This window comes from Hemitrygon akajei, chromosome 17 (genome assembly GCF_048418815.1).
Source record: "Hemitrygon akajei chromosome 17, sHemAka1.3, whole genome shotgun sequence".
NCBI lineage: Eukaryota > Metazoa > Chordata > Chondrichthyes > Myliobatiformes > Dasyatidae > Hemitrygon > Hemitrygon akajei.
Window position 1 is genome coordinate 77638761 of NC_133140.1, and position 19421 is coordinate 77658181.

Consider the following 19421-nt stretch of genomic DNA (forward strand, 5'->3'; position numbering starts at 1 on the left):
GCCTGGCTACATAGTCATGAGTGTAGAGAGTAGGTCTTCATGTGAATGATTGCAAACCTTTGCAACTCTCTTTTCAGTTACTCAACATTGTTTAAATTAACATCAGTAGACATTGAGGGTTTGGTAGATATGGGGTTTGGACAGGGAAGTGGACAACCAGAATCAGAATCATTTTTAATATTACTGACATATGTAATGAAATTTATTGTTATGTGGCAATCATGAAATTATTGGATGATGTTGCAGCCAAGAAGGGTCACGTGGCCCACTCATGTTTCTTAAGTTGGGTGGAGTCTTAGCACGTCGCAGTTGTGGAACTAATTGTGAAAAAAAAAATTTTGGGCGGTGTTGGTTTCTTCTTTCAGCCCGGTTTGGTGATCAGCCATCACGCAGACCAGTCGCTGAACAGCTTCTGCCAGTGGCAGTCGAGGTTGATGGGCAAGGACGGCAAGCGGCATGACCACGCCGTGCTGCTCACCGGGTTGGACATCTGCTCCTGGAAGAACGAGCCTTGTGACACCTTGGGTAAGCAAGTGCCATGATCCTCAAATTTGGTGGTATGTTCAAAGTAAGTTTTTTATCGAAATATGTATATGTTTTGGAACATGGGCACAGCACAGGTACAGGCCAGGCAACTTTGCTTCTGTTCAAAAAAGGGAGTTATATAACATCCTCTTGGTAACATCAATGGAGGGACAATTATTAGAGCAGCTACATCCCTCTTTTGAATTCTGCCATGGGATAGACACATGGATGAAAGTAAAATGGAGGGCTATGTGGGAGAGAAGGGTTAGATTAATCTTGGAGTAGGTTAAAAGGTTGGCACAAGAGTTGAAGAGTGTATGTGTAGTGTAGGCCTCCGTTAGTCTTGATAGACCATGGATTTGCACCAACACGTGCAAGAGTATATACTGTGCTGTAATATTCTATGTTCTAGATTTCACTTTTTGACAATATAGCCCTCCAGCAGCATTGTATTCATTGCAAATATTTGTAAAGTACTTTTGGTGTAAAGATTTCACAGGGAGTTTGCATGCAATAACGTGTGGGGTCCATTGTCATTTGAATTTCAGGAAGAGAAAAACTGAGAAAGTAGGAGAATGGGATTGAGAGGGACAATAAATCAGCCGTGATGGAATGCTGGAAGGGACTCAATGGGCCAAATGGCCTATTTCTGCTCCTGTGTCTTGAGACCTAAGCAGAGTGGGATAGCCCATAGGAATGGGAAAGCGTGTGTCAATGTCACTTAGCCACAGGCTGTCTCGCATTTGATGCAAAGAGTTGGTTTTTTTTATTTTGGCATGATTGAAAGTTCCCCAGATGCTCAGCAGAGTGTTCAGCTCCAGGTCTGTGGAGCCTTTGGCATCATTTGGGTTGCTAGGTGAAGCAAGCTCGTCCATTGGAAAGTGTGTGCGTGGAAAAAGGAAGTTTTAGAGGACAGCTCCCATCCTCTGGATAAAGCTCCACCGCGCCCTGATGGGACTCGGACTCGATTAGTCTACTCACTCTGGAGGTGTGCTGCGTGTTGTCCTTTGTGGAAGGGAGGGTTAATGGAACTTTGATCTGTTTTGCAGGCTTTGCTCCGATCAGTGGGATGTGCAGCAAGTATCGAAGCTGCACCATCAACGAGGACACAGGATTAGGCCTAGCTTTTACCATCGCTCATGAATCCGGACATAAGTAAGTGATATTGATCTATATATCGCTGCCCTCCCACTCTCACAGAGTCTTCGTCCACTTTTTGGATTGCCTTACTGAATCAAAGAAAAGTCCAGCACAGGAACAGGCACTGAGGCCCATCTATTCCATGCCAAATTTTGTCAGAAGTGAGTTGATATGTAAGAGTTATGAGCAGTAATAGACCGTGTGATTCTCAAGTTTGGTACTCCACTCAGTAAGATTGTGATTGAGCCAAGAAGGCAAGAGAATAGGGCTGAGAAAAGAGAAACAACTAAGGTGACAGAAGATGGGCTGAATGGCCTAGTTTGCTTCTATGCCTTATGGTCCTGTGGTGTGGTAGTTCAAATTTAAGTTTCTATATTTTTGCTTTTGACTGGGTGTTGGGGGGTGCATTGGGTGATGGAAGATGGCAGCATTCTCTAGGAGTGGTGTTGGAACAAAAAGATCAGTTTTGACGATGGAACATTTTGCAAACAGAAAGCCAATCTCATCAGCAGTCGCTTATAAAAAGGAAGAAGGGGTTGGTGCTCCAGAAATTACAGTCGGGTCCTGGAAATAATCTGAGGAAACTGCTGTTTCCTTTGTTCCAGTTATTAGAATTCACCCCATGTGAATTTATTTTGTGGATTTTTGTTTCAGTGAACTTGCATACTCTGTCTTGGGCCTTGTGTTAGTAATGTGTAAAGAAGAATAGAGTTCGTTTGTTGGGTAGAGAGCTCATTAGTTACACAAACCCTGACTTTAACCCAGAATTATATCCAAAGAGTCATAATCCTTTAAAGAAGGATAAATAAGCATATCTACAGGTAGTGTAGCAGTTAGTTCAACACTGTAAGTTCGGGGTTCGATTCCCACCACTGTCTTTTAGGAGTTTGTACATTTCCCCCATAATAACATGGGGTTCCTCCAGGTGCAACAGTTTCCTCTGACTTTCCCAAGATGTATAATTAGGGTTAGTGAATTGTGGGCACCTTATGTTGGCATCAGAAATGTGGCGACACTTGTGGGCTGCCCAATACAATCCTCTCTGATTAGATTTGATGCAAACGGCGGATTTCACTGTATAGTTCAATGTTCATGTGACACATAAAGTTAGCCTTTAATCTTATAGCAAGTGTTGCCTCCACTGCTGGTGCTTTACAGCCATTAAAACACCCAATATGAATTCAGCAGCATCAGAAGCAGGCACCCAATTTGCACTCAGTGAGATCCCCTCCGCAGTAATGACCTGTTTGATTCATTAGCTCAAAGACACCAGTGATGATCTGGTCAAAATCCTGCATCAGCCTGCGCCAGCCTTCAAGCACATGTCCACACAAACCCATTCTGTGCTCCCTCCGTTACTCTCAACTCTCCCCGAATGGTATCACTCACCTCCACACTGGAAGCAATTGCCAGTGACCAGATACCATCCAACTTGCTATGGGAGGCAAGTGATGCAATGATGACCCATATGGTCACGGAGAAGATGCAGATTGCCAAAAAGACTGTGTGCGTTCACTTTTTTTTGCCCCTCATGGAAGAATACTGAAGTTGCATGCAATGCACTACTCTGTACAGAGATTTTGCGCCTGTCAGTAAGTCAGTTAGCAGGGAAACAAGCCCTTTGGCCCATTGCTTACCAAAATGCCCTTCTAAGTGAGTCCCATTTGCTCACGCTTGGCCCATATCCTTCACACCTGGGGTTCCCAACCTTTTTTACACCATGGACCAGTACCATTAAGCAAGGGGTCTGTGGACCCCATGTTGGGAACCCTTGCTCTTGCTCTACACCTTTCCTATCCATCTACTTGTCCAATTATCTTTTAAAAGTTATTGCATCTGCCTCAGGCACTTCTTTTGGCAGCTCATTCCAATTACACGCCACTGTCTGCATCAAGAATTCCCTCCCAGATCCCTTTTAAGTCTTCCCGTTCTCACCTTAAACCTATGCACTGTAATTTTTGATTGCAGTGTACATTTACCGTATCTATGCCCCTCATGTAAAAACACAAGTTGAATGCATTGCACCACTCTGGACTGAGGTGTTGTGCCTGTCTTTCATGTAGACGGCATTTCCTCCGCCTTGACCTTCATAAATCAGTCCTTCAAATGATGCAAGACATTCTCGCCGCCTAATGACGCCCACTGTGAGAACAAAGGCAGAGGGAAATTTATATATAGCTCTGGTATCACATAGGAGTGGTAGATAACTTGGTGTTGGATTAAAAAGTAAGGAGGTCTTAGGGCAGATGCACAAAGGTTTGGGCAAAGCGGCAGATTTGAAGTGGAAGGAAGGTGATGGACTGGAATGAGTTAACAGAGGTAGTATTGTAAGTGGGCAGTTTGGTGGCATTGAAAAGGCTTTTGGTTAGACGTGTGAAAATGAAAGGATTGGAGGTATCTGGATGATACCCAAAAGGAGGACATTTAGTATAAATTGGCATCAAGATTGGCTTACTATTGCAGCCCAAATGGTACGTCCGTGCTGTACTGCTCTATGTAATGTTCAGCACCATTTCTTTGTGCACCTCCCCAGTTCATCAATCCTCTGCAGCAACATTTTGAGCGAACCATTGTTCTACTCCACAAGCCTTGCTCACCACAAATGCGTGATCAAAAATCAAACTGCAAATATTGGAAATCCCGAAACCCCCCCCAGAAAATGCTACAATTCTCAGCAGTTCAAGCAGCATCTAATTTGGCCTGACCTGCTGAGTATTTCAAATGTTTCACCTGCCCTTAAATCTCCACCCTCACTACTGTTCAGGGCCCCAAACGGTCTTTCCAGGTGAGCCGACATTTCACCTGTGAGTCTGTTGGGGTCATACACTGTGTTTGGTGCTCCTGTGTACCGGTGAGATCCAACGTAGATTGGGAGACCGCTTCACCGAGCATCTATGCTTCATCCGCCAGAACAAGCGGGTCTCCCAGTGGCCACCCATTTTTATTCCACTTCCCATTCCCATTCTGATGTGTCCATCCATGGTCTCTTCCACAGTCGGGATAAGGCCACACTTAGATTGGAGGAACAACACCTTATATTCTGTATGGGTCTCCAACCTGAAGGCATGAACATCGGTTTCTCAAACTTCCATTAATGCCTCCACCACCACACCCCCACTGTGTCCCATCCTCTTGTCCTCCTCTCATGTTATTTCCTTGCCCGCCCATCACCTCCCTCTGGCGCTCCTCCCCCATTTTTCTTTCTTCCTTGGCCTTCAGTCTCTTTCACCAATCGACGTCCCAGCTCTTTGCTTCATCCCTCCTGCTCCAAGTTTCACCTATCGCCTGGTGTTTCTCTTGCCCCTCCCCCCACCTTTCAAATCTACTCCTCAGCTTTTTCCCTCCAGTCCTGCCGAAGGGTTTCAGCCCGAACGTCGACTGTACTCTTTTCCATAGATGCTGTCTGGCCTGCTGAGTTCCTCCAGCATTTTGTGTGTGTTGCTCGGATTGCCAGCATCTGCAGACTTTGTCTTGTTTGAGTATTTCCAGTGTCTTCTGTTTATATTTTCACAACCAATGCCCTCAGCTCCCTAGATTCTTGCTCCTTAACTTGGAATCTCTTTCCGCCACCTCTATCCCACCTACACTTCCACCAAAGGTGAATTTTATGCATTGGTGAATGATTTCACTCTCTTAGCTGTTTTAAAATCTGAATGCTTTTGATGGATTAAATAAATGCAAAGCATTTCCAGTCAATAACTGGTGATTTAAGGCTATTCTTAAAATAGCCAGAGGTGAGGGAAGGAGAAATTGCTTTTAAGCAGTGAAACGTTTTGTTCTGGAATGTGTTGCCTGAGGCAGATCCAATAGGAATTTCCAAAGGACATTTGATATTTCTTTGAGTAGGAACTTGGAAAGCAATTGTGGAAAGACCTTATAACCTCTTCAAGTAGCCACTAAATTCATTATAAATCAGTTTGCCCACTGTCCATGGATAACCAACAGGAAGATGAGATTGGGTTTCCCTGAGCATCCTGTCACCATGCAGTGTTTGATACTGAGTTATTCATAGAGTCATAGGTCAATACAGCACAGAAACAGGCCCTTCGGTCCATCTTGTTCATGCCAAACTGTTATTCTTCCTTATTCTTCCATCAATCTATACCTGGATCATAGCCCTCAATATAACCTCCATCCATGTATTTATCCAAACCTCTTAAATCTTGCAATCAAACCTGCATCGGCTACTTCTCCACTCGTTCCGTAATCTCACCACCTCCTGAGTGAAGAGGCTCCCTCTCAGGTTCCCCTTAAATATTTCACCTTGCACCCTTAACCTGTGACCTCCAGATCAGTCTCACCTAACCTCAGTGGAATAAAGCCTGCCTGCGTTTACTCTGTCTATACACCTCATGATTTTGTATGCCTCCATCAAATCTCTCCTCATTCCCCTGCGCTCTATGTAATTGAGTCCTAACCTTCCAGCCTTTCCCTGTAACTCATCATCGCAGTTGTCCACGGTAAGGAGCAGGTAGAAAATGGCAGAGGTGAGGGACTCTCAATAAGCACAAATCTACAACCCCCAGCCTCAGGAAAACCTAATTCCACTGTTCTATCTCTGAATTCATCTTTTCAAAGCAGGTTTCTATATTTAAACAAGCCTGTTCAGGCTTCGGCTAAGAAGACATCAATGTGACAGGCCAGCAGCTGGCGAGAAGAGCATGGGTGCGGGGTGGGAGTTAGAATGTACTGCACTGTGTATTTATTACAGGCTGTAGATCGAACAGATGGAGGATCCTCTTACGCAAGCTGAAACTAGTTTCCTGCAGACTTTTAATTATGGTGTTTCACTGTTGGAAGCAACTTCTGTTACGGTCAGTGCCAAACACTTCGCTGAAGAGCAAGGCTCTCCCTTCTTCACAAGTAAAGTTGCTTTGTTGGCCGTTGCCTTGGCCCTAACGGAGAACTTCCCATTTAAAGAAAAAAAAGCAACTCATTACTATTGTAGCTACTGTTTTGTAGTGTAGCCGTGGGAGTTAGGACTGCAGGCTCCCTTCTGGCTACCGCTGAACCATGAAGCCCAGACTGGCTGCGGAATTGGAAGTGAGATGCACAGACCAGATGTGCGGTGTTCGAGCCCCTGGTTATGCTGCAATTAACACTTGGGACAGCTGCAGTGCATCACAGAATGACGGAGGTGTTACGGCACTGGGGGGGGGGGGGGGAGAGGAGCTATTTGGCCCATTAAGTCGAAACTGGCCCACTGTCGAACCACCCCACTTGTCCAATGTCTCCAATCTTTCTCCACAGGCTCACAGATCATTTGATCGCCCGTGCTGATTCAATTCCTCCGTGAAGGCTCTGATCCTCATTCCAGCACCTACAGGCTGGGAGATCCACCCTCTAAGTGATAAAGTTTTCCCTTACAGAGCAGGTGTTTCCAACCTGGGGTCCATGGACCCCTTGCTTAATGGTATTGGTTCATGGCATGATAAAGGTTGGGAACCCCTGCCAGAGAGCTACGGTCATATTACATTGAGACAGGTCCTTGGTCCCACTAAAGTCCATGTCAACCATCAAGCATATTCCTACATGAATCCTATTTATTAGAGTAATTGAGTAATTCAGCACAGAAATAGGCCCTGTGGCCTAATTGGTCCATCTGACCTCAGTATCCTCCCAGTTCCCTGTATTTGACCTGTAAGTCTTAAAAAAACCCCTCCTCTCCTTACACCTATTCAGTGGCTCTTAAATATGGGAATTTTATTTATTTATTTAGAGATAACAGCATGGTAACAGGCTTTTATAGTCCAAGGAACCTGCCCAGTTAAACCCACAAGAACAACTAGCTTGCTAACCCATATGTCTCTGGAATGTGGGAGGAAAATAGAGCACCCGGAGCAATATCACACGATGATCGGGAGAATGTGCAAATGCCCTAGACAGCAAAGGAATTGAACCCAGGTTGCTGGTGCTGTAATCTCGTTACGCGAACCACTATATTACTGAACCGTCTGCGCCTGGCAGCTCGTACCAGGTACTCACTACCCTCCTTGCATAGAAGCTACCTCTCAGTGCTCTTAAATCTCACCCCTCCTATCTTGTATCATGTCAGTCCAGGGTAGTGACTTGGGGAGCGTTGAAGATCAGAGGTTCTTAGGAGAACCTAAGAAAATTGGCATTGGAGGTAGACAGGCGAGGTGAGGATGATGGTTTGTAATGGCCTTCATTCATCGGGCATTATCTGTAAGAATTGAAATGTCATGTTCAAAGTAAATTTATTATAAGTACATGCTCTATAAATTAGTTATAATTATTTATTTTTTCTCAACTCAAGCTGGTAAAATCTGAGTTACGGGAATCGCCGAGCACACTCATCTCTCAATCGCTAGGCACTTTTGGCTATTCTAGTGGTGATTAATATTGTGGCTTTCTGGAGCTTTACATAAATATTGCTCTGTGGCCTAATTTTTAATGCTGTTGTGTAGTGCCATACCCTGTTCATGTTCCAAAGTCTTTCAATTTCCTCTTTTAATTCAGCATATTTCTGGGCTTTTTCACTTACTGATTTCTGTATGTTGCGTGATTTTGGAGTGCTGATACCTATTAAGTAAGTTGTTTTTGCTTGTTTATCCTGTATTATTACATCCAGATAGTTATTATGGATTGTCCTCTCTGTAATAGGGGATCAATTTGTAGGACTCTGACTTTGAAACTGCACCAGGCTTGTATTTATATTAAGGTGTGGTGTCTTTTATGAGTTTGGATCTTAAAGCCAGTTATTGGAAAATGATGTTTGTCACTTGACTGTGCCTGTGTAAGTTATCAGATTGAGTTAAACTGCTGCAGGACCCTGTAATGTGTCGGATTGTTTCTAGTTTCTCTTGGCATTTTCTGTATTTACCATCTTGAAATTGTTGGTCTCCTATTATGTATTTTGATAACTTTTTTTGCATTAACCACCTAGTATTATATTGCCACAAGGAACCCTTCTGTTTCTGGGAAGAGGTCCCCGACTCTGAGCCAGGCACTTGATGCTTCCTTGTGGACATCTAGTCTGATCAGATCGTGGAGAGGTCTTCCATGGAGGGTCACGCTCTTCCATTGGTTAACTTTTTCTTCAATAGTGATAATTTCCTAATTTTTCTGGGTTGTACTTTCATTTAAGTATATTGGTATATATTTCTTATCAGAACTGCTTATGCTTGTGTAGAGTGCTGAATCCTGTTTTCATTGATGAAAATATATCCTTAGAAATTGTGTCATTACTATATAATATTATTATATGTGTTATCATTTACTTCCTTACGATTCATTTTCTTGCAGGCATTTACAGAAACAATAAAGACAATAGAATTTTATGAAAATCTATACATAATAAGATGCAGGTTGACAAACATCTAACGTTCAAAAGAAGAGAATCTATGCAAATAAAAATAATACTAAGAACTTGAGTTATAAAGTCCTTGAAAGTGAGTGTTGCAGTTGTACAAGATGTTGGCAAGGTTGTACTTGCAGTACCGTAACACATACAAAATCCTGGAAAGGAACTCGACAAGTCAGGCAGCATCTATGGAGGGAATATACTGTTGACATTTTGGGCCGAGACCCTTCATCAAGTCTGCAAAGAAAGGGTACAGAAGCCAGAATAAGGAAGTGTGAGGAGGGGAAAGAGAATATACTAGAAGTTAAAGAAATTGATGTTCATGCCATCAGGTTGGAGGCTACCTAGACAGAGAATGAGGTGTTGCTCCTCCAACCTGAGTTTGGCATCATCAGGGCAGTAGAGGAGGCCATGGAGAGGCATGACACAACTCAAATTGCAGAGAAGACAATTTTCACTGGAAAGAATGCAGAAAAGATTTATGATTTGGGTAATATGGCTTTACCTGAAGTTAACAGTAAATAAAAATTTGTACTCATATCAATGGTTTTATTTTCATGTACATTATTCCCATGTCAAAATTCTGCAGTGCATTGATAAAGTTCTTTTAACATCTGTCACCCTTTACTTTCCAACAAAGCTTTGGCATGATTCACGACGGAGAAGGGAATCCATGTCGGAAAACCGAGGGGAATATCATGTCTCCCACCCTGGCTGGGAACAATGGGATCTTCTCATGGTCTGTGTGCAGCAGGCAGTATCTCAGCAGATTCCTCAGGTAGGTTCCACACGGGTGGCAGGGCCTTCCCTTTGTAATTAACCAACTTACGATTCGATCTCTGAGCATAAGTCATCTGGAACAATAGGTAAACTGGAGGAAGAACCTGACACCATTTGGAGTTTTGTGTTCAGCTCTGCTGGCCTCATTATAGGAAGGATGTCGAAGCTTTACAGAGCATGCGAAGGAGATTTACCAGGGTGCTCTCTGTGTTAGAAAGCATGTCTTATGAGGAAAGGTTGAGCAAGCTAGGGCTTTTCTCTTTGAAGCAGAGGAAGATGAGGGATAGCTTGTTCGAAAGGCAGAACATTATAAGAGGTGTAAGAAGAGTGCCTTTTTCCTAGGGCTAATACAAGAGTACATACTTTTCAGATGATTGGGCGGTGTAAGGGTGATAGGTTCTTTACTGAGAACAGTATGTGTGTGTGGATGAGCTGGAGAAGATGTGGCAGCATCTCTTCATTTTTATAATTTTAGAGAGATTTGGCATCTCATCAAAGTCTCCGACAAATTTTCTACAGATATGCGGGGAGATGTCAGAGATAGGTTTTTTCACAATGAGCGGCAGGTGCATGGAACGCACTGCCAAGGGTGGTGGTGGATAAATATACATTAGAGGCATTTAAAAGTCCCTTAGATAGGCAAATGGATGAAAGACAACTGGAGAGCTATGTGGGAGGGAAGGGCGGCGTAGATGAAAAGGTCGGCACAGCATTATGGGTAATGTGTGTGTACTGTGCTGCACTGCTCGTTGTTCTATATTCTACACAGCTGAACAATTGGCTTCTCAGTGGCCAGTGTAATGTAGTAACGTGGCCCATGGTATTTCATTGTTGTATGGTCAGACAATTGATGTCAGACTGTGGAAGAAGAGATTAAGGAGAGTAACCAACTCCAGCACAGTACCACAGCTGAACGAGCTGCTGCTCCACAACTCCCGTTCAATCCTGACCTCAGGTGCCCATCTGTTAAAGAAAAGCTGCACCTTCTCCCTGTGGATTTTCTCTGGGACCCTCAGCCTCTTCCCGTATCCCAAAGATGCGACAGGTTTAATTGGCTGCTGTGAATTGTGTAGGCGGGTGGTGGAGTCAGAGGCCCCGTGCCGTAGTGCAGTGGCGAGCGCAGCTCTTTACAGCGCTAGCAACCGGGGTTCAATTCCTACCGCTGTCTGTAAGGAGTTTGCATGTTTTCCCCAATGACTGCGTGGATTTCCTCCGGATGCTTCGGTCTCCTCCCACAGTCCAAGGATGTAACAGTTTGGGTTAGTAAGTTGTGGGCATGCAAGTTAGCACCAGAAGCGTGGAAACATTTGCAGGCTGCCCCCAGTACAGCCTCAGAGTGTGTTGTACTGGGGTTCCCCACCTGGTGTCCACAGAGCCTTTGTTTAATTGTTTTGGCCCATGGCATTAAATAAGATTGGGAACCCCTGGTGTACATCAGTGATGCAAACGATGTATTTTACTGTGTTTTGATGTACATGTGAAACATGAAGCTAATCTTTTAAGACTGGAGAGAGTTGATGGAAATGGGGAAGGAATCAGTAGCTCGGTGTAGGATTAGTGTAGTTGGGTGGTTGATGGTCTGCACTGTTCCTGTGGGCAGAACGGCCTGCTTCCCTGCTACTCAATTCTGAGACACTGTGGTCCAAGTGATTGGAGCGGAGGTGTATGATGCAGGAAGGTGAGAGGCAGTAAAGGTTTGGAGACAGAGCTTGAACGTCGAGGGTCACAGCAGCTGAAGTCATTCTGATCTGTGGTAGATCAGGATTGGAGGAAGGTTAGGTAGGTGTTTCCTTTCCCATCCACGTACAAATTCCTTTAACCACAGTAACTGTACCTGCCTCTACCTCTTACCCTGGCAGCTCATTCCTATATCCACCATTCTCTTTGTGAAGAATGCACCCCTCAGATCTACCTTAAATCTTTGAATCTTTCTCCTCTCTGCTTAGATCGATGTCCTTTAGCTTCAGACTCCCTTACTTGGGCAATAAGACAGCGACTATCCAACTAACCATGCCCCTTATAAACTTATAACCCTCTACAAGATTAAAGATTGAAAGTTTAGCTTTATTTGTCATATGCAAATCAAAACATACAGTGACAGGCATTGTTTGCAGCAAATCAAATCAGCAAGAATTGTGCTGGGTAACCAGCAAGTGTCACCATGCTTCCAACATAGTACGTCCACAACTCACTAGCTCTAGCCTGTATGTTTTTGGAATGTGGGAGGAAAGTGCAGCATCAGGGGGAAACCTATGCAGTAACGGGGAGATGATACAAATCCCTGACAGATAGCTACGGAAATTGAAAATGAGATTTTGCAGATGCTGGAAATCCAGAGCAACACACACAAACTGCTGGAGGAACTCAGCAAGTCAGGCAGCATCTATGGAAGAGATTAAACTGCTGACATTTCAGGCCAAGACTCTAAATATTCCATCACATTACTGATGTCCTTCATAGCTGGTGTAAAGGTTTTAGGGAATCAAGAAGCAAGTTATCATTAGACTGCAGTTCACATTTCTATAGTTCTTAAAGATAGATTTGGCAATAGTCCTTGTGTTCCCTCGTCTATATTTAACAAATTATTACCTCAAAACAAATGTGATATTTTAGCCGATGAATTCAAAGTTGGTCAGATGACATCTCAGGGGTGCATCTCAGCCAGATGATTCATTCAATGGGATTCGTGTATAAATGTAAAAGTCAAGTATGGACAACACACATAAAATGCCGGAGGAACTAAGCAGGTCAGTCAGCATCTATGGAAAGGAATAAACAGTCAACTTTTTGGGCCTAGACCCTTCATCAGGACAACTGAACCCCTGTCAGTGACTCCTAACAACACCCCCCACCCCCAACCTTCTTCACTCCAAGGAAAACCATTCTAGCCTGTCCAGCCTCTCCTAATATATTGAGCTGTTCAGTTCAGACAAAATTCCTGTGAATCTGTCTTGCACTCTCTGGCTTAATCACATACAGTGTGAGAGCCACTACTGTGCATGGTTCTACAGGTGAGGAGTAACGTAATGATTTGTAAAACTTTAACAAGATATCTCACTCTGTGCTTATACTGCTGAAAATAATCACATAATACAAACCTTCTTCACCACTATGTCTACCTGTGATGTCACTTCCATGGAACTATACACAGCAGATTTCGATTAATCGAGCCATTGGTTAATTGGAGCAGCCTCTTATTTGGAAGAACTCTTAAAGAACAAAAGCAATTGAGAAAAGAGCCAGGATTCCCTTCGTTTATTTGGGACACTACACTGCTTAACTGGGGCAGAAGACTGTTGTTGAATATTTTCTAACTAGTGTCAGTCACGCACACATCATGTGACCATTCAACACTACACCGTATTAAGAGTTAATAGTTTTTAAAAAGTGTCATTTGCATGTTTGTGTTCAAAAGAAGGTGATTTCACTCACTGAAAGTGGGTGAATAACAAACAATAAGACGATTCAGAACTGATTTGCTCACTGCGGTTTCAAGCATTCAGGCTTGAAGATGTTGGAAAATGAAATGATTTCACTACTTCAACAAGTTGGGAACAATGAAGAATTTGAATGTATCGACTATCATCTTGAATGTTAAAACTAAAATGACGATTTGGAGGATGCAGTCATCGAAAGCACTCTCTGCACTTGGTGTCTGCACTGATTTTATTCACTTACAGTCAATAAAAAGGACATGAAAGCATACACTAGATTAATTCCTCTGTCGATATCTATTAGGAATTAATGCACAGTTTTATAGTACTGTAGTAATTTTGGTAAGGTTCTAATTTATTCTATATTTCATTAAATACATAATCTGTTACTCAGTTTAACAATAGTTTGTCTTTAACTATTTCCATGAAACTTTGGCTAATTGGGACAGCCGCTTAATTGGGCCAAAATGTACTGGTCCCAATGTATCTCAATTAACTGAAATCCACTATACCTGCACTTCAAGTCCTCTGTTCAGTAACACTTCCCAGGACCCTGCCAATCACTACGTGTGTCCTGGACAGGTTCAGCTTGGTAAATGGGGTTATTAGTACAGGGCTGAGGCTGATTAGTCAGGTTAGGTCGAGTTTCTTGCAGATATGCACAAGAACGGTGAGGGACAGCTACAATGAGTAAATTGCCAGAAGCATCACAAGCGCAGACAGCACACAGCATAAAAAGAATGCAAAATGTGCACAAGTCAGTGAAGAGAGTTTAAAAAATGCGGAAACTAGATCTTGGTGCAAAAAATACAAAGAAACAATTAGAGGTGAGTTCATGGCAGTGCAAGTGGTCCGCTAGGGTTAGGGTTGAGCTGGACAGTTCAACAACCTGATGGTTGCAGGAACATAGCTGTTACTCAACCTGGTGCTGTGAGACTTCAGGCTTCTGCTTGACAGCAGCAGCATGACCCAGTGGGATCTTGGAGACAGATGCTGCCTCCTGTAGAGCCACAGAGAACTACAGCACAGAAGGAAGCCGTTCTGTCCATCCAGTCCATGCCAGACCTTTATTTTGCCCAGTCCCATCTACGTGCAAATGGTACAAAGCCCTCCGTACCCCTCTCATCCACGTACTTATCCAAATTTCTCTTAAATGTTGAAATCAAACCTGCATTCACCACTTCCGCTGGCAGCTTGTTCCACATTCCTACCACCCTCCGAGTAAAGATCTTTCCCACTAGGCTCCCTTTAAATATTTCATCTTTCACTCTAAACCTTTGACCTCTAATTCCAATATCACCCAACCTTGCTGGAAAAAAGCCTGCTTGCATTTACCTTATCTATAACCCTCTGTTAAATCTCTTCTCATTTTCCCACACTCCAGGTAGTAAAGTCCTAACCTATTCAACCTTTCTCTATAACCTTGGTCCCAATGCTATAGATGCTGTCAATGGATTAGCTATGGCAGTTTTATTGAGATAACAGTGTGGTATAGACCCTAACAGCCCTTCGAGCTGTGCTGCCCAGCAATCTCCTGATTTAATCCTAGCCTAATTACGGGACAATTTACAATGTCCAATTAATCTACCAATCGGTACGTCGTTGGACTGTGGGAGGAAACCAGAGTGCCCGGATGAAACCCACATGGTCACAGGGGGAGAACGGACAAATTCCTTACAGGCAGCGGCAGGAATTAAACCCGGGTCGCCTGCACTGTAAAGCGTTGTGCTAACCACTACGCTACCGTGCCTCCCGCTTTGTTTGCTGGTCAGTCACGCTCCCCTTTTCTCACGAGTTTGAACTATGTTTTGTTCACAGTACAGCTCAGGCTTCTTGCCTGGTCGATGAACCGAAGCAGCTCTATGAGTACCAATACCCCAGCCTGCTGCCAGGCCAGCTCTACGATGCAGACACGCAGTGCAAGTGGCAGTTTGGATCAAAGGCGAAGTTGTGTTCCCTCGACTTTGTGAAGGTACATTTTTGTCCTCTTTTGCTCAGCTACTTTCTCATTTTAATCTTGTCTTTAAAAGTCAATAAAAGAAACTCTTTGATATTTCTATTCTTGGAATGCAGGAGACTGAGGAGGGATCTTAAGAAAGCAGTTAAGAACCTCTTAGACAGGCACGTACATGATGGAAAAATGGAGAGCTATGTGGGAGGGAAGGGTGAGATTAATGTAGCTTAAAAGGTCAGCACAATGTCATAGGGTGAAGGGCCTTTGCTGTAACGTTCTATAGTATGCTCTATGTTTACAGAGGTGTACAAACTTGGTAGGGTATGGATAAGGTGAATACAGACAGTTTTTTTTTCCCCAAAGAAGGGGAGCTAAAACTTGAAGGCATAGTTTTAGGGTAGGATGTGAAAATCTGTTGTCCCACCCACTTTGCCTAGATGTGGTTCAATAATAATAATATCTGCACTTTTCATGCAGATAGTGTGTTCAAAGTGTTTTACGTTGGGATAAGAAAGTACAAACATGCAAATAAAAGCGGAAAAGAGGTTAGTTAAAAGCAAGGTTAAGTAAATAGCTTTTGAACTGGTGTTTAAAAGTATCAACTGAATCTTCATCCCTTACAGTCTTAGGTATTGAATTCCACAGTTTCAGAGAGTAGTTCAAAAAAGCTGACCTGCCAATTATCTTTTGAGGGAGATAGTTTAAATTTAAGAGACCAATGGAAGAAGACCTGAGAGCTCCAGCAGGATTATAAAATGAAAAGGATTCTGTGATATACTCTGGTCCAAGACTATTGAAAGATTTAAAAACAAGTAAGATAACTTAAAAATCGATTCTAAAAGATAGAGGAAACCAATGCAGAGTAGCTAGTACGGGAGTGACACGTTCCCTCATCCTGGTTTTGCTTAAAAGTCTAGCAGCAGCATTCTGAATCAATTGAAGTTTGTCAGTAGTTTGCTTTGGAAGGCCAGTAAAAGTGCATTGCAGTAATCTGGTCTATTCGATCCAAAGGCGTGAATTAGTTTTTCCGTGTCAATACCTTTGCAATATTTCTTTAAGTGTAGAAATGCAGCTCTGGTTACTTTCTTTATGTGGGATTTAAAATTCAAATCTGAATCAAGGATCATACCCAGGCTAGTTACTTCTGATTTTACAAAGGGGGGTCGAGTTCTCACATTTATCAAGAAGTTTATCTCTTTTGGCTTCTGGACCGAGCGGAAGTATTTCAGTTTTATCTTTATTTCATTTTAGGGAATATTTGCTCATCTATTTGTTTATTGCAGCCATACCAGAAGTCAGAGAAGATAGAGTGTTATCATCATCAGGCTCAACCGAGATATACAATTGTGTGTCATCTGTATAAACGTGGAAATCAAGTTTATGCTCTCTAGTGATGGCTCCTAAGGGGAGCATGTATAAGGAGAAGAGCAGGGGACTAAGGCAGCTTCCCTGAGCAACAGCAGAAGTTATATTTTATCTCTTAGAAAAGTGCTCTCTAAGACAGATAAAAGAAATTTCTCTAAGGTTTATGAAAAAAAACAATTAAGGAAACTATCAGAGAGGTCAATCCCGTACTCAAGGCACCCTAAGTGAATGTGGTGGTCAGTTGCGTTTGAAGGAAGCCCCTAGATCTTAAAGAATTAGAACTGAGACTGTGTTGGGGTCAGTGCTGAGCCTAAGGTTGCTGACAATTTTGTTAAGATCTGTCTCCGTGCTGTGGTTTGCACCTAAAATCTGACTGGGACTTCTCTTGAATATTCTCACTAAAAAAAAAAGTTGTAGAGTAGTTGAAAATGACTTTCTCAAGAATTTTTCCCTGGAAGGGAAGATTTGATAGACGTTCGGTCTGTAATTACCTGGTACCTCACTATCAAGGTTTGGCCTTTTTTAAGGATTTGACAGCTGCAGTTTTGAAGATGACTGGAAAAACTCTAGTCCTAAGGGAAGTGTTAATAATTTTCCTAATGGAATTTAAAACACCATTAAATGAGCCCTTTAAAAGTGTGATAGGGGCAGGGTTGGGACAGTAAGTTGCTGATTTACTCTTTTGTTAGAATCTTGCAGAGTTCTGAATCAGAAATACCTGTAAATTTTCACATGGATGCTGTCTTTATAAGAGGTTGGCTGTAGAAGTTACCAGTATTTGTACCTATAATCTCCCTTATGGACGTAAATTTGTTTTTTCACGAAGTATTGTGAATTCCTCACATTTTGTGGCAGATGCTTGACTGAGGACACTATAGGTTGGGACAGGATTCAACAGTCAGTTTATGATTGGGAATAATATTCTTGAATCACCACTATTCTCTGTAATAACCTTGGACAAATAGACTCTCCTTGCAGAGCGTATAGCAGCTTTAAAAGAGCCTAGTTTTTCCTTTGAAATAATACGGTGGACTTCTAGTCCAGCTTTCTTCCAATTTCACTCAGCTGCCCTGCATGATCTCCTGAGATTGCGATCAGAATGAATCATCTCCTTATTTCATGGGCATTTATGGATGAATGAAAAGTGCCAGTATTGTCAGTGCATGCATGAAAGAATGTAATTAATTTGGAGCATCAAACGATCTGCTGGAGGAACTCAGAAGGTCAAGCAGCATCTGTGGAGAGAAAGGAATTCTCAGTGTCTTGATGCAGGGTTTCAACCTGAAACATTGACTGTTCCTTTCCTTCCACAGATGCTACTGAACCCACTGAGTATCACTTGTGTAGTCTCTTGTGTTTTTGTAAAATCTGGTGAAGATGCTAGAATTCTCAGCAGGTCTCCCAGCGTCTGAGGAGAGAGGATAAGAGTTAGTGTTTCACATTGGTCCCTGGACTGCTCTCAGAGCTCTCAGTCACTCCGTGTCACTTCTGTCCTAACTCCTTCTCTTCCTCCTAAAGTTCAAGTTTAGATATCATTCAGCTATACGTGAACACAGGAAAAACAAAACAGCGTTCCTCTGGGACCGAGGTGCAAAGCACAGTGCCGACAGTCAAACACAGCACAAGGCACATAGAGCACATACTGTATAAGATAACAGTGAACATACAGCCACACAAAACTATAGTATAGCCCAAGTCCCTGTGTCTGTTGATGTTGTCACAACAACAACTCTGCAACAGTCTGCAGATGAAAACGATCCAATTTGTCTTTCACCAAGTGAACACTGGAGGGCAGCACTGATGCCAGCGCAGGTGCTATGCCACACCACCACTGGCGTCGTCTCTCCTGGCTGGCTACAACAGGGCACGAGGCCTCGGCTGCACCACTCCCCTGCTGTCGGTCCTGCCACTAAGCCCGGAAACTGGACTTGCAGCACTCCATATTACCAATGTGATTACGCTGCGAGGTGGTCATTCGCTGTTAGGCGGCACACCGCCACCGTGCTCAGGCTCCAATGCATCTCCGTAGCCGGCAACCACATGGCCCGCACCAAGTCCAGCTTCTCCACCAACATGACACTTGCCAATGGAGTAGACCTGTAGTACTCGAAGTTCTTAACATCCAGCAGTGTCTGGCCATCGTAGAAAATAACAGCCTTTAGTTGGCCCCGTAGTGACCACTGTCTCCGAGAGCATTGTCATCTTGCTGGAAGTCAAGAATAGACTCCCTTTTTCCTCACTGCACCGCTTCAGTCTCCGTTTCAACTGATTCTCCTCCATACTCTCTGGCACCTTCAATATGGTCGATCACCAGATGCACCTTCCCCATCACTACCAGGCTCAAGGATGTTAGATGGCTCCCTATTATGGTAAGATGGACTCTTGACCTCACACTCTACCTCGTTATGATTTTGCACCTTATACTGCACTGCAGCTTCTCTGTAGCTGTTACGCTTTATTCTACATTCTGTTGTTGTTTTACCTCATTCTCTCTCAAAGCTCTGTGCAATGATTTGATCTGTATGAACAGTATGCAAGAAAAAGATTTTCACTGTATCTCAGTACATATGACAATAACAAACCAATTCCAATTACTTCATAATTCACCATTCCTAAGTGATGTTTTATGGGATTTCTTTTATATTTGTATTTATTATGTTTTTTTAAATTGTGGTCTTTTAAGTTTATTTTGTGATTTTTGTACTGCATCAGATCTGGAGTAACAATAATTTTGTTCTCCTTTACCCTTGTGTTCTAAAAAATGACAATAAATAATCTTGAATTTTGACTATTTTATTTAGTGGTACAGTGCAGAACAGGCCTCTGACCCACTGAGCCTGCACCATCCAGCATCCTACCTGTTTAACTTTAGGATAAACAGTTTACAATGATCGATTAA

General features: G+C 43.0%; 1 protein-coding gene across 2 annotated transcripts in view; it reads left to right on the plus strand.

The window, feature by feature from the left end:
- The window catches only part of adamts18 (ADAM metallopeptidase with thrombospondin type 1 motif, 18), a 304264-nt gene that overhangs the window by 160624 nt on the left and 124219 nt on the right, over positions 1-19421 (plus strand). For both annotated transcript variants that reach the window (XM_073070409.1, XM_073070410.1), the window contains 4 exons: positions 366-525; positions 1575-1680; positions 9630-9767; positions 15022-15175. In XM_073070409.1, coding sequence (XP_072926510.1) covers positions 366-525; positions 1575-1680; positions 9630-9767; positions 15022-15175 — 558 coding nt within the window. The remainder of the gene's footprint in view (positions 1-365; positions 526-1574; positions 1681-9629; positions 9768-15021; positions 15176-19421) is intronic.